The sequence below is a fragment of the Brachyhypopomus gauderio genome, chromosome 3 (genome assembly GCF_052324685.1).
Source record: "Brachyhypopomus gauderio isolate BG-103 chromosome 3, BGAUD_0.2, whole genome shotgun sequence".
In the NCBI taxonomy this organism is placed as follows: Eukaryota; Metazoa; Chordata; class Actinopteri; order Gymnotiformes; family Hypopomidae; genus Brachyhypopomus; species Brachyhypopomus gauderio.
In genome coordinates, this window is record NC_135213.1 from 1,871,097 (window position 1) to 1,886,394 (window position 15,298).

The 15,298-nt window shown below is 40.4% G+C and overlaps 2 protein-coding genes and 1 pseudogene across 4 annotated transcripts in view; 2 read left to right on the top strand and 1 right to left on the bottom strand.

The window, feature by feature from the left end:
- LOC143509967 (uncharacterized) lies at positions 1-2,552 on the top strand. Its single transcript, XM_076998900.1, has 4 exons — positions 1-193; positions 392-688; positions 833-1,105; positions 1,935-2,552. The coding sequence occupies exons 1-4, from the start codon at positions 1-3 to the stop codon at positions 1,973-1,975; spliced, it is 804 nt and encodes a 267-aa protein (XP_076855015.1). The 3' UTR covers positions 1,976-2,552.
- The window catches only part of LOC143509965 (uncharacterized), a 25,290-nt gene continuing 10,025 nt past the window's right edge, over positions 34-15,298 (bottom strand). The window contains exons 11-13 of one of the 2 annotated variants that reach the window (XM_076998898.1): positions 2,653-2,727; positions 1,679-1,783; positions 34-1,602 (exon numbers count right to left, since the gene is read on the bottom strand). In XM_076998898.1, the coding sequence (XP_076855013.1) occupies positions 2,690-2,727 (38 nt within the window). In that variant the 3' untranslated portion in view covers positions 34-1,602; positions 1,679-1,783; positions 2,653-2,689. Of the gene's footprint in view, positions 1,603-1,678; positions 1,784-2,652; positions 2,728-14,090; positions 14,548-15,298 lie in introns of those variants that run through there. The other variant, XR_013129851.1, reaches the window with a different exon arrangement.
- LOC143509953 (uncharacterized) lies at positions 5,274-11,195 on the top strand (annotated as a pseudogene). The gene is made up of 3 exons (XR_013129843.1): positions 5,274-5,529; positions 6,815-6,874; positions 7,569-11,195. The product of XR_013129843.1 is annotated as an uncharacterized LOC143509953 (transcript).

Genomic DNA, 15,298 nt, shown 5'->3' on the forward strand with positions numbered 1-15,298 from the left:
ATGTTTCATGACATTCGGGCTTTTTGTGGCGAGACATCATGCCGGCCAAAGGAAGGATTTCACATGTCCCATGATCAGTACCTGAAGGGAGATTTCTCCCTCACCATCACTGATGTTGATTACACGAAGAGCGGCCGGTACACATGTGAGTGTGATAGTGTAAAGATCTGTGATGTGAGACTACGGATTGAACGTAAGTAATCCTTTACTGGGACTGTCCTGTCTTGTTCATATTTCTGATGGAACAGTATGTTAGAACAGCCTCTACTGTTTTGAGTTTAGAGATTTAGTGAAAATTCAGAGGAGTGTTGAAGGATGTGTGGCTGCAACATGTTCATACATTAAAGAGTCGATATATACACATTACATGTATTTGTTTCTGTGTATCCAGCTCTCGCTTTGGCTGTTCATGTGAAGCCTGGACAATCTCTCGTCATGGACATGTCCGTGTCAGACCCAGTGGAGGTGTTTTTTACCAAAACTGGTGATGCCAATCCAAACACTGTCAGACTGTGTGATATCAAGGGACGTAGAGTTTGGTGTAACTTTCATAATGAGAAAAAGAACAGAGCATCCTTCAGTTCCAGCCTGCAGCTGAAGGGCTTGAAAGAGTCTGATAATGGTGTGTACACCATACAGGATGCCATTTCCAAGGAGGTCTTGGCAACCCACAGGGTGAATGTAAACGGTGGGTCTTGGTTTGGGTTACCTATCTCATTACAGTCTCCTGTTCGGTCAGAGATGTGCTTCCATAAACCGACATTTTTTTATAATGCATGTATAATTTTTACTTTTCATGGGTTAATTGAGTCTTTGCTTGTTTTCCCCTCAGTTTCCAGTGTCCAGTCTGAAGAAACCTTCACCCTGCAATGGCCTTCATACGTGCTAGTGATGTATGTGTCATATAGGAAGGCTGATAGTGACCTTGAAAACCCTGACTGGATGTGTATGATGACAAGGTTTGGCAATGACTGTAATGAGAAGATAGTGATGTTCAGTTCCAGTCTGCAGCTGAAGGAGACGAAGGAGTCTGATAGTGGTGTTTACACCATACAGGGCCTCTGGAATGATGAAGTCATTGCTACATACACAGTGACCGTTAATGGTAGGTCTTGATTTGATATTACTGCCTCTCACTACAAATTACTGTGAGTGAAGTGTTGATATCTGTATAACTGTATAGTAATGATATATGTAATACTATGCAAAATATTTGTTGCATGGAGAATAACGTCACAGGCCATCTTGTAGTCATTGCAGGTGGTGCACAGGTTGGTCTGTCTGGTCCTACAGTCTCGGGTGACTATTTTATCCAGCAGTAGCTGGTGATTGGCTCCTCTGGTGATCTTGACAATGTCTTTCTGGGCTCCACACATGTATTGAGCCATGTGCCTATTCATCTTAGTCACAGTAATTCTTGACAGCATCTTCCATGTTATGTTGAGGCACGTTATTGACTGATAATTGGATGGAACCTCCCCTTTCTTGTTGTCCTTCAAGACCAGGACTGTCCGTTCTTCAGTTAAGGGTGGTTTAGATCCATTAGCTGTTGGTTCATTTGCACTGCCAGGTTCTCATAGAGTGCAGTTAACTTCACATCATCTGTGGAACCAAAGATAGCACCAAGTACCCCCTGAAAGAAAACATGGACATACATTTCTTACTGAAAAAGTTGTACCTGGTCCCCAGGACAGTGAGGACAAGGACAGTCAGGACAGGATGGGTGAAACACAGACCCTCAGAGAAGAGCTGAGGTCTTTAAGCCAATGGGGCGCCCCCTGTACTGGAGTAACATCAGAAAAATAACAGTGGTTAGAAACCAATTCAACAGTGATGAGAGAAATAAAAACAATGCAATTACAGAACCACATTATTATGCACAGTTCACTATGTACATTTCATTCTCTCTCTCTTTTTCTCTGTCTCTACTACAGATAAGTTGGGCCCAGGTACCGTGATGCAACCTGGTGTCTAAGAGACGAGACTGCAAGTTCAACAAGCTGAGCTACTGATAACCACCGAGGATGTATCGGATCCTTTCAGCACAACATTGTCCAATTAGGAGTGTTTATCATGTTACTGACTTCTTAATTACTGCGTCTGCCACTCAAAGTAATAATGTTATGTTTATGTCGGGACTGTTTTCATAGCAAGGTCATCTGAAATGTGTGTAACCTATTTTAGCATGGTTTGCTGGACAAAGGCTTGGCAGATCTTTTTGTTGAAGAATCGGATTGTGTTCATGGTGTAGGTTGACCAAGCTTGCTTGATTACTCACTATGAAAGGATTTAGATGTTATTTCTATGATTGTTTTGATTATGTGTCATTATTTTGAATGGATCTTTAGCTATTCTTTGCCATGGTGACTGCTTGTGAGACATGGATCAAGGCAAGGAGGTGATAACTCCTCATCCACACCTTATCATCCATCTCCTGTCTCTCCCCCCATCTATTCCCTCCCTCAACATCTCCCGATTCTTTGTTTGATCTTATTCCTGTGACGAACTACCTGTTTGATTATCTCCCTGCTTTCTGACCAAAACATGAAATAAACAGAGACAGAGGATCAATACAGACTGCTGACTCATTATTGTCAACTGTAGAATTTACAGGCACGGTGACTCTTCTTTATCTACCTGGATCATGTTTACCTTCTCATAACATGGCAGTGTGCATAGACGCAGTGGCTCACAACTCTCCATTCTCTTCTTCCATTGTCTTTGTTCCTGTGGATTTAAAAAAGTATTTAAAAGTTTGAGTTAAACACTGACACAAGTGAATTCACATACTTTGGGTACTTTGTATAGCTATTTTGTTAACCATCATGAAATAAATCATAAGGTAACTTCATGAAATAACTTTCCCACAAGTACGAATTGTTAACATTACCAATGAAATACTAAGAAAACATATTTTATCAAGACAGAAAGGGGGAAAACATTGGGGTGTAGATGCATTTATTTTTGCTGTTTTGAATGTGTTGTGCTTTGAAACCAGCTCTCCTCTGGCTAAATATTAATCGTGTTCTTAGTTGCTTTGAGCTCTGTGCACTTCTGAGATCCGTTATAGGTTTGTTCAGAATGCTTCTCTTCTGGAAGGTTCCATCCTGGTTGGGTAATGTACTCTGAAATAGTGATGTAACATTTGAAGCGATGCTTCGGAGTCTGTAACGAGCAAAAAGGGGCGTGCCAGATGAAGCCCCGATTCGAGGCGTGTGTCATTACCGTAAAAATCACGTGACTGATGACAAACGAGGCCTCGGATTCAGTGAGCTACGTCATTGTTTCATTTTGAGTGTCACAACCACATAAAGAGGGTTTGAGCCTTGCGGCTCTTTGTGGGTTTTAAGTTGGTGTTGTGAGAGGTGTGCATTGGTTAATTAGTTAGAGTTAGTGGTTAAAGTTCTGTTATAAAATAGATTAGATCAGCTATTATTTATTATTCGTATTATTATAGACTTTAAGCTAGTTGTAAGCTAGGTAGGCTTCTAAGGCGTCTAAGAAAAGGAATCGACTCAACCCCAACACTGTTAAAAAGCTTCTTTTAAAAAAATAAAAATGAGTAATTTATATTTGTTCCATCTGTTGCAGTTTCCTGTCTTTCAGTTCCATAAGCACTCTTGTACTCCCAGTTCCACAAGCATTTATTTGAAGTATTTATTTTACGTGTTCAACATCACATCACTCAAATAATATTTCCATGTAAAAACACACTTTTATATTCATTGGGACATGGCAAAAATGTTTTATTTTATACACAGACATTCCAGTTTTCTCTGACTCAGAATTAATTGATAGGGCAGTCATGGTCTGGTGGTTAGGGAACTGGTCTTGTGACCGGAGGGTCGTGGGTTCAATTCCCAGACCTGAGGCCATGACTGAGGTGTCCTTGAGCAAGGCCCTTAACCCTCAATTGCTCACTTGTATAAAAATTAGATAAAAATGTAAGTTGCTCTGGATAAGAGCGTCTGCCAAATGCCATAAATGTAAATTGAGTCTGTCATATATACTTTTGCACAGCAGCGAGGCTTCGGGTAATGAACCTTTTGGTGAACCTTTGAGCTGGAAAGCCCCATTGGTTCATGAAGCCTCGTTTTGCCATCACTACTCTGAAACAATGAGGCAGAAACAGAACTACACTTCAACACTAGTAGCCAAAAAAAGAAACACAAAGGAGGAAGGCAAACTTGTCTTTAGATTTCAAAGAGTACAATAAAATCAAAGAGACAACAACCGCGCAAGTCTCTTTAACAAGTGCGTTCAAGTGAGCTTCTTATAAAGGCTAATGAACAGGTGTGGCTCATCTAGCCTGATTAGCCCATCGGCTCCCTCTGGTGGCCGATAGCAGTCTAGCCAACCCTTACATTGTCACTATCTTTCACTTGAGTTGTGCTACATCCCTGGTTCCAAAAAAACTGATGGAGCGCAAGATGGTTTTCAATAGCACCAAGGTATACAGATCCATGAACCACAAGGGTTCTGGTTTCTGTATATTTTATGTTCGTGGCTTATTTCTTTTCTGGCATTCTGCTAAAGTAAAAAAGTCACACTCTACCTGTCCTCTCCAGAGTGCCAAAACCACTCTGTACTTGTGGTCTCTCCAAGTAGTCTGTAGACTGGTCAGTCTAGATACTAGCATCTCAATTATATTTGGAAATAACAGCTTCATCATTATCTGCAGTCCAGGGGTCTCATGTACAAACGGTGCGTACGCACAAAAACATTGCGTACACTATGTTTCACGCAAACGGTCAGATGTAGGAAATGTGATTTTCATCAATTAACGACACTTAGAGGTGATGCATAAAATACAACTATTAATACGCTTTTTTATCACATTATCTAATGGTTATTAATTTTCAAAACGCCCAATCTTAACGTCTTCACATTCTCTCATGTTTCGTCCTGGAATTACAAGAGGCTCATATTTGTTAACGTAATACAAGAGAACTGTTCAGTCAGACAGCTATTTGTTGTGAAACGAAGTAGTTACAATTTCAACATTTTAATGTACTTTAGCCTAAATTCCAGCACTTTTCAAACCTGAAACACAAAGCAACATCAAAATGCGTCAGGTAAATATTCATTCCCCTTTTTTCGAGGGGTGTTTCTTTATACTACCACATATCGTTTCGGACAACACTGCAAAAGCCTTTACGTTTGATGCCTGGTGTATATATACGGTCTCTGGTCAGGTAAAAATGTTCTTCCACCGGTTTTGCAAGGGTTTTTTATTCTCCACTGCCACCTATCGCCACCTATCGTTTCGGAGAACACTAGACGAATCCACGTACGCAGCAGTAGGTGCGTGCGGGAGAGTTTAAAAGATTGAGTATTAATCTTTTTACACGAGTATTCCTCAAAATCAATACCAGCGTTGGTATCGATATTTGGATCTATCAGCACACCTACCATCACTATCGGACATTACAGACCACAGGTTTCCTTATTCTCAATATCAACATCGAGCGTTTAGTGGAGTTGCGCCTATTGTCTCCTGTTTGGAAGTGTTGGACTACTGGTTGACCTGTAAGTACTTAACTTAGTAATACGAAACACTAACACCTTTTAACCAAATCTTAACCAGACTATTTTGTTCGCTCCGTTACCTCACGGTTGAACCTCGTGTCTTGGCAAAGTTGGTCGAAAATTCAACGTGTTAAACTATTTTTATAATGGATGTTCTAGCGCAAACTAACACAGCCAGATAACGTAGCTACTTATTTGATACTATACGAATATAATTCCTGTTTGATTCTTTTGTTTAGTAGCTCAGTGGTTCCTGTTACAAAGATAAAAGCTTATATGCTAGTTATATTGTACGGTTTTATTACAGTAGCTTTAATGTACAATTTAATTGATTTTATGCTGTGATAGTGGATGTATTGTAATGTTACATACATTTGATTTAGTTTGGTTATTCATTGAAGTATTTTTACGTTTAGGTGAAGTCCTATAGATGGATATATACTGGTGTACTTTTCCTAAGCACAATAACATTTTTGTAGAAGCTTTGACGCCCCCTCAGGAACTCCATTTGAAAATGTTTACTGTGTATTGTCTCCCCACCTCCGCATTGAAATGTAATTTACGCCCTTGATTTCTATTTTCCCATTGTTAATCGGTTTCTCTTTTTGTAAATATCCATGGCACGATAGAAAATGATCTCTGAAGGAGTCTTGTAAATAGTCACCCTGCAAGATCCCTTGTCTTTTTCAAATCAGAATTCTTACCATTTATCTATGTTTCAGAGCAAACAAAATAAATTGTGGGAACAACATTTTTGAAGCTTGCATGTTAATGTTGTCACCCTGAGTGCATGTAGTCTTGGTAAAAGTCGTAGTGATCTGTGAGATCGGCATTTGAGTTTTCAACCCATCTGTCATCTTCCCCAGTTGTTTATACATTGTTATTTATCAGTGACAGCCAATATGAGATCAAATATACATTTTACTAAAACATTATGTTGGTGTTTATAGGAAGCTAGGGTTAGGGGTCCGGACCGGGCGACAATATGCGGCCTGCCAGCACAGTATAAAATGCCCTTATACAAAAAAGCTATTTTATATTTCACCAGAAGATGGTAGTAGGTCTCGCCTATATTGTAGATCTCAAACACTTTTTACAGCTTTTACAGATGCGCTGTAAAAATGACATGGCATTTAATAAGAAATGGCATGGAGATCTATGTTGAGGAACAGTTCGAATAAAGTAGATGTGTCGATCAACATCACATGTGCATGTTTTACTTTGTATGCCATTTTTAATAAATGTGAAGTGTGGAAATGTAAAATTTTGTTCTATTCATTTTCAGTCCAACATAAGACAGCTTCTTCAACATTTAACAGTGAGACATTTGAGATCTTCTGAAGAGGTGAGTTATATTCTGCGACTGATACATTTGTCAGTATAATCCAGATAAATATGCAACAGTTTAAAGCACACACACAGCCTACAGGTAGCCTGTAGGCCCAATTGTAACTTTTGGATTTGGATACATAATGTAGCCTTGTTTGTTTTTGGGTCTTTGAAGAGGCTCCCGATCTTGCTACACACACAGGCTGAGTTATACATCCTTTTACACAGTATTAACACAGTATCTCCCAATCTCATTATACACACACCGGCTGGGTTATAGACCTTTCTGAACAGGACAGTAACTCTGCCATGGAGTTATAATGCTGCCAAAACATAGTAAACAAACAGGACATATTCCGCAAAAATACTATTTGCAAGCAAACATAACGTGATTTTCAATTGAAAAACGCAACTTACAAATTCAAAACGCTTTAGTTGCATACAAACACAACGTGATTTTCAAATGAAAACCATGACTTAAAAATACAAAATCCGATTTGTTGTAAATTCATATGTGACTTTCAAGCAAATACACAGCAACTTTCTAATACATCACACTACACGTACAAATACGTACGTACAAAAAATGTCCTTTGTGGATCATGTGACTTTTTGCATACTTTTAGCAGGAGTAATCGTGTGCACAGGTTCCTTGTCATGATTGTTTCATCTTCTTCTCACAATGAATTTGCAATGTCTTTTTCCTCTAGGAATTAATGCTGCCCACTTTCCTAAACACATAAACTTTACCTACATAAACACATTTATCTATGAGGAGTATGTCAGTCTGCTGAAATCAGTAAACATGGAAAAAGAGAAAAGCTACCACTGCTCAGAATGTGGTAAGAGTTTTACTGAACAGAGTAATCTTAAAAGGCACCAGCGCATTCACACAGGAGAGAAGCCATATCACTGCTCAGAGTGTGGGAAGACTTTTATTCAACAGAGTAATCTTCAAAGGCACCAGCTCATTCACACAGGAGAGAAGCCATATCATTGCTCAGAGTGTGGGAAAAGTTTTATTCAACAGAGTAATCTTCAATGGCACCAGCGCATTCACACAGGAGAGAAGCCGTATCACTGCTCAGAGTGTGGTAAGAGTTTTACTCACCAGAGTAGTCTCAAAAAACACCAGCGCATTCACACAGGAGAGAAGCCGTATCACTGCTTGGAGTGTGGGAAGAGTTTTACTGAACAGAGTAATCTAAAAAAACACCAGCGCATTCACACAAGAGAGAAGCTATATCACTGCTCAGAGTGTGGAAAGAGTTTTACTACACAGAGAAGTCTTCAAATGCACCAGCTCATTCACATAGGAGAGAAGCCATATCACTGCTCAGAGTGTGGGAAGAGTTTTACTACACAGAGAAGTCTTCAACTGCACCAGCGCATTCACACAGGAGAGAAGCCATATCACTGCTCAGAGTGTGGGAAGAGTTTTACTCAACAGAGTCATCTTCAAGTGCACCAACGCATTCACACAGGAGAGAAGCCATATCACTGCTCAGAGTGTGGGAAGAGTTTTACTACACAGAGAAGTCTTCAAATGCACCAGCTCATTCACATAGGAGAGAAGCCATATCACTGCTCAGAGTGTGGGAAGAGTTTTACTACACAGAGAAGTCTTCAACTGCACCAGCGCATTCACACAGGAGAGAAGCCATATCACTGCTCAGAGTGTGGGAAGAGTTTTACTCAACAGAGTCATCTTCAAGTGCACCAACGCATTCACACAGGAGAGAAGCCATATCACTGCTCAGAGTGTGGGAAGAGTTTTACTACACAGAGAAGTCTTCAAATGCACCAGCTCATTCACATAGGAGAGAAGCCATATCACTGCTCAGAGTGTGGGAAGAGTTTTACTACACAGAGAAGTCTTCAACTGCACCAGCGCATTCACACAGGAGAGAAGCCATATCACTGCTCAGAGTGTGGGAAGAGTTTTACTACACAGAGTTATCTTCAACAGCACCAGCGCATTCACACAGGAGAGAAGTCATATCACTGCTCAGAGTGTGGGAGGAGTTTTACTCAACAGAGTAATCTTCAACAGCACCAGCGCATTCACACAGGAGAGAAGCCATATTACTGCTCAGAGTGTGGTAAGAGTTTTACTCACCAGAGTAGTCTCAAAAAACACCAGCGCATTCACACAGGAGAGAAGCCGTATCACTGCTTGGAGTGTGGGAAGAGTTTTACTGAACAGAGTAATCTCAAAAAACACCAGCGCATTCACACAAGAGAGAAGCCATATCACTGCTCAGAGTGTGGGAAGAGTTTTACTACACAGAGAAGTCTTCAACGGCACCAGCGCATTCACACAGGAGAGAAGCCATATCACTGCTCAGAGTGTGGGAAGAGTTTTACTACACAGAGAAGTCTTCAACTGCACCAGCGCATTCACACAGGAGAGAAGCCATATCACTGCTCAGAGTGTGGGAAGAGTTTTACTCAACAGAGTCATCTTCAAGTGCACCAACGCATTCACACAGGAGAGAAGCCATATCACTGCTCAGAGTGTGGGAAGAGTTTTACTACACAGAGAATTCTTCAAATGCACCAGCTCATTCACATAGGAGAGAAGCCATATCATTGCTCAGAGTGTGGGAAGAGTTTTACTCAACAGAGTACTCTTCAACGGCACCAGCGCATTCACACAGGAGAGAAGCCATATCACTGCTCAGAGTGTGGGAAGAGTTTTACTACACAGAGAAGTCTTCAACTCCACCAGCGCATTCACACAGGAGAGAGGCCATATCACTGCTCAGAGTGGGAAGAGTTTTACTGAACAGACAAGTCTTCAAGTGAACCAGGGCACTGTAGGAAAAAAGAAACTTAAAGGTGAAGTGAAACTTAATGTTTTCCTGAAAGACTGTGGAAGAGCAGAAGTGAAGAGACCACAGTGGCCTTGAGAAGAATAGGATGAGCTCACTCGGTGCAAGATGAAAGGAGTTTTTAGATAAGCAGGCAGGCAATTACAGAGGAGCAGGTGGGTTTCGATGGACAGCAGCAAGGGTGGGGGAGTTACCGAAACTTGGGGAGAAAGAGTATGAAAGGGAAGACATCACCCAGCACAGGGGGCTTCTTCGCTCGGACGCTGCTGAGATGCACTTGGGTTAGGTAGACTTCTAGGCAACTAGCACCAGTGCTCTGAAGAGTTTGTACCACGTACACTTTGGCTATTTTGTACTCACTTTTATACTATATAAATTGATCTGAAAAGAACTTGTGGTGTCAAGGGTCACACAGTCAAAACCAATTGGTTCATCGGGGCAGTGTTGGGGCCCATCTGGGTCAGGAGGAGAAATCCCAACAGCATTCACACAGGAGAGAAGCTATATCGCTGCTCAGAGTGTGGGAAGTGTTTTACTACAGAGACTCATCTTCAACTGCACCAGCGCATTCACACAGGAGTGAAGCCATAACACCACTCCGTGTGGGGAAGTCAGATGCTTCTACCTATAGTTCTAGCTAACTGTTCATTTTATGTATTGCACTAATACTGCACAGTATTAGTACAGAATAAAGCAGGCTGGACAGACTACATGGGATCTGCAGTAAACGGTAGTGGGAGACTCTGAGGACAGACGTTTGAACATTTCCTCATCAGCCATGAATGATTTTAGTTTACTTATGTTTTCACTCTCCATGGCCAGCAGGGTAACTGGAGTATTCACATGCATCGGTGTCCCTGCTTGGTTATGAATGATATCAGTTTGTTAGTGTAAATGTGGATCGGCACATAAGAGATAGTAGTTGGTAATTGGAATATGACAAACGTTACAGGATAACAATACAGAGGCAGAGATTCTCACAAGTCTTTGATCTCAAGTCCAAGTCAAGTCCCAAATATTTGAATGACACTGCAGTCGCAAATCACTTTATAGTTGTAATGGTCTGTTATGTATGGAAAGAGATTTGTATATCTCAAAGAGATTTGAGATTTTCGAAACAGCTTACAAATGTGTAAATAATAATCCACAAATTACACATATCACAAATACATTTCGCTGTTCACAAATACATTTCATTTTGTCTCACAACCTGAAATTTCTTAAACTTTTATAAATACATCATAATTTGTATGTGAAACTGAATATGTTTCATTTACCTTTACTTGCATATTTTTTAAAAGCATAAGTCTCAAAATTAAAATGTAGCTATAAAATGGTGCATCTGCATTTGTGGATCACGTTGTTTTTTTGTTCATTTCCTCTCGCGCATTTTGGGGTTTGAGACTTTCCTTACGCATTTCTGCACCCGATCCACACACAAATGCACCACTCCATTCACAAAGGTGGTCGACAGATTACACTGGTCACCCCCCCCCCCCCCCCTCCCCCTTCCCCCGGTCAACAACTTTGGGCTTTGGGCTAGTTTAAGCTTCTGAGGGGCGGGTTTTACACAGATTTTGTGCGGGATATTTTTGTAGGACCTGGCAACCCAGCTCCTGCTACGTTCAGTGTTTAGCGCGTTGTTAAAGGAGAGGCAGCATGAAGCAACAGAAGCGGCAGAAAGGGGGTGCGGAGAAGTTGCGCACGAAGAAATTGAAGAGTCTCAATGCAGATGCTACAAAATGTGTAAAAATCACAGACGTGTTCGCTGCTGTAGCCTCCGCGTCCTCTGTAGGTGAAGACAGCAGCAGCAGACAGGGAGAGCAGCAGCCAGAGATGCAGGCTTGTGAAAGAGAGACGAGGGACAGACTGAGCGGGCAAGTGTAGTACGTAAGCAGGTAGTAACGTTAGGATAACGCAGGGACTTTATTACATGAGAATGATGAGCAATGGCGATTGATTAGTATCAATATTAATTGGTATTTGCATACTTCCCAAAATCTGGCAGCCACGCGCCCTTATTCTGATAAAATAGCAAATGGTCAAGACTGAGAAGTGTTGGATGAGCAGCAAGTGTCCATTTTAGGCTATCATAGCATTTTAGATATTTAGGTTAAAGGTGTGTTGAAAGGCTGTTATAGTAGTTTGTATTTGTAGCCTTTGCTGTGGTTCAACGTGTTTTAAAACCTCAAACAATTGAAATTACAGATTTTAAAACTTATAAATGATAAATAAATTGCAAAAGATATACCCACACTGAATAAGAGTAAAACGGTGTCAAAAGACATTAGAAGAATTAGAATTGAGCTGTTATATCAGAGATATTCAGAAAATACATATTAGAGATGATAATATGCTAAGATTAATTAACGCTAAGATTGAATCCAATGACTTTAACCAGTAATTTTTTTAATTAATTTTTTCTACGTCATACTTCACATACATAAATTACAAGTCAGTTGTGCTCCGCTAATTATGAGGGGCCGGTCTAAACCAAAAATGCCAGGGCCGATTTTTTTTGTCCCAGTCCAGCCCTGACTACAACACATATCGTAAGCTGGTAACCAAGTAAAAGTTATATTCCATTTAAATCAGTTCATTGATCACCATGTTTTTTTTGCCTGTTTCTGATGTATGATCAGCATATTTTACACCTTGACCTTGTAAGACTTGCTGTAATTTTGCCTCAAACCATCTATCAGACAAACTAACTGCTTTTTAGCAATAATAGAAAATGTTTTCTCTCTTTTTGTTAATTGTATTTCTGTTATGTATAAATTAATTGTTGTGCTTTTGTTGTTGCTCCATTTCTAGCAGCTGTTAAAACAACACACCCTGGAGAGATTACATGACCGGGTGGTACATGCTTTACAACAAACAACACTTGATGTTGATTATCTGGAGTTTGTATGTAGGCAAGAAATACTTTTTCTTGATGCTGTGTCACAGAACGTTCAAGTAACCCATGATGTTAAACAAAAGCTAAGAGAGCTACACAACAATTCAGAGTTATAGAGACAACCAAGACCTGCGTCCTGTGGTTCAAGTTGAAAAAAGAAACAAGACTGGACGGCCCCAGATAATAATACCTACTGAACACCTTGCTCATCTCCTTGAAATTGGGCTGCCTGTAACTACAATTGCAAGACTGTTAGTGTCTCATGCTACTCTGTTCAGAAGAATGGCTGAAAACAACCTTTCCATCAGAGGAATGTACAGTACACAGCAAATTCAGAAGTGTTAAATTTCCAGTGTTGGTGTTGCCTGTTAAAAATACAACACCAACAAGTGTTAATTCAACACTTGTTTACTCTAGATAGTGTTTTTTCCCCAAAAGAGTTGGTGTTATTCCGGGGAGTTAAATTTGTTTAACTCTGTATGGTGTTGAGTTTAAAATCAACACCTGACAGAGTTTCTCCCAGAATTCCTACGTATCCTATGTAGCTCACGCCCACCAAATTTTTTTATGTTTTAAAGCGATTTAAAGAGTATATAAACTTCAACTTTTAACACTATAGTTTTTTTCACATCAGAATATTTTGACGGCACCCGAGGAAGACAGACGGCACCCCAGGGTGCCGCGGCACCCTGGTTGAGAAACGCTGGTCTACAGCACAAGCAGTTTCAAGTGTGATTGTCGTCAGATTTTTGCTGCAAGTTTTAATGAGGTGTTTTAATAAAAATTGTTTTTGAACAAGAAAATGTTTTGTTGCATGTTTTAATTGTAAGTGACTTTAAATAATAATAGTAGAAACAATGAAATAAGTTTAACACTGGAAAGAATAGTTTTAGTTACACTTACCAAGTGGAGTAAAAATAACACTTTAAGTGTTAAATGACCCCGAGTGTTAAATGTAAACAACACTAGCCAGAGTAACATTGTACACTGCAAGAGTTATTTATTAACACTATTTATTGTAAAATTAACACTGAAAATGTAACACTTCTATCAGAGTAAATTTTACTCTCTGTAGAGTGGGACCATATAAGCTCCCGAATAGTGTTAAAATCAACACTTTAAGTGTTAATATAACACTGCCAGTTTTACTGTGTACTTACACAGATGCTGAACTAGATGAACATGTCACGGATCAAAGAAACAATGCCACATGCTGGATATAGATTAGTAAAGGGGACTCTGGAAGCACAGGGACACCGACTACAATGGGATCGTGTCAAAGCATCAATGCATCGTGTGGACAGTCTAGGGATTTTGTCGAGAATGACACAATTAGGATGCATCATCAGGCGAACATACTCCATGCCCTGCCCCAAATATCTAGTACACATAGACACCAGGGTTTCCCCCAGGATTTCCTTGAAGGTGCGGTGGCAGGACCCCCCGGTTGGAAACCGATAATTTATATCACGTTAATGATATCACGATATAACACAATTACACATGTTTCCAGTTATTTTCTTTATTTCCAACACATTCAGTGGCACATCTGGCAGGCTGGCTCAGAGCATTTAATCCTCCTGGATTTTTTAAAGAACAGCTCTAAGGCCTTCTGGTATGGGAACTCAAGGACTGAAGGTCCATTAATACTGATACGCATGCACGCAGCCAGGTGCTCCCCCTGTAGCCTGTTTCTCAGGTCTGTTTTCACCTATTATGAATACATACATGAAGGCTTCATCAATGAAATGCCCAATGTTACGGAGTGTGTATTTTATTATAAAAAATTAAAGTGATACTTACCCTATTCATCGTAGAGAAATCTCTCTCACAATTAACACTGGAGACAGGCACCATCAAGGCTATTGCTGCCAACTTACTTAATGAGGGGTATAGCTGGGGCCACTCCTCATGCTGAGATGCCAGCTTTGTAAGAATGTGGAGCTGATCCATATCCTGAGAGAGAGAGAGAGAGAGAGAGATCATTACCCTTACATTGTGAATACTGGAGGATTTTGTCAAGTAGGGCAACTAGGCATTTTCATCTCTTCTACCTGAAAAGCTCCAACAACCAAGTGGTGTTTGAATGATTCCCATTCCTGGAGAACCACATGTTCTGGTTGTTGAGGTAGGAATTTTTGTGAAAGTATTTGGAGGTTTGAGGTGCAATTTTCCAAATCTGAAGGTGCTGCTCCAAAGATGTGGAAGGCACCCAGTATGTCTAGGTTCTCAAACCTTCTGTCCAGGTTGTTGAGCAGGCCATCTAGATAAGGATCCATCACCTAAATATGAAAGGAAATTACCATTTTGTACAGTTCTGAGTCCGTCTCATATGAAGTGAATCGATTTAATAAGAACGCCTTATTTACAAATGTTGATTGGTTGATTTGAAACCAGAAAAATAGGACCTGTCTCTGGAATCTTGACCAGAAGTCATCACCGCCCTCAAGGCTGACCCTGCCTCTCCTATCTCTCTCCTCATGGCTTGCAATATCAAAGCCTCCCAAACCAGCAGGATTGTGCAGGTTGCTGTGGAACTCGGCCAGACATGACCCAGGGGGCTGCTGATTCCCAGCCTCTTTTATTGCCCTTATGGCGGCCATTGCAACTGGAACCTGAGAAAATAGAATATTCCATCTACCAATAGCAGTATCTGTGAAGCCTAGCACTTGCTTTATTACATAAAATGGTTATTAAAATTATTACC

Coding starts and splice junctions, on each gene's coding strand:
- LOC143509967 (XM_076998900.1), top strand. CDS start 1: ATGTTTCATGACATTCGGGCTTTTTGTGGCGAGACATCATGCCGGCCA. Junction 194..391: donor TGTGAGACTACGGATTGAAC/GTAAGTAATCCT, acceptor CTGTGTATCCAG/CTCTCGCTTTGGCTGTTCAT. Junction 1,106..1,934: donor ATACACAGTGACCGTTAATG/GTAGGTCTTGAT, acceptor TCTCTACTACAG/ATAAGTTGGGCCCAGGTACC.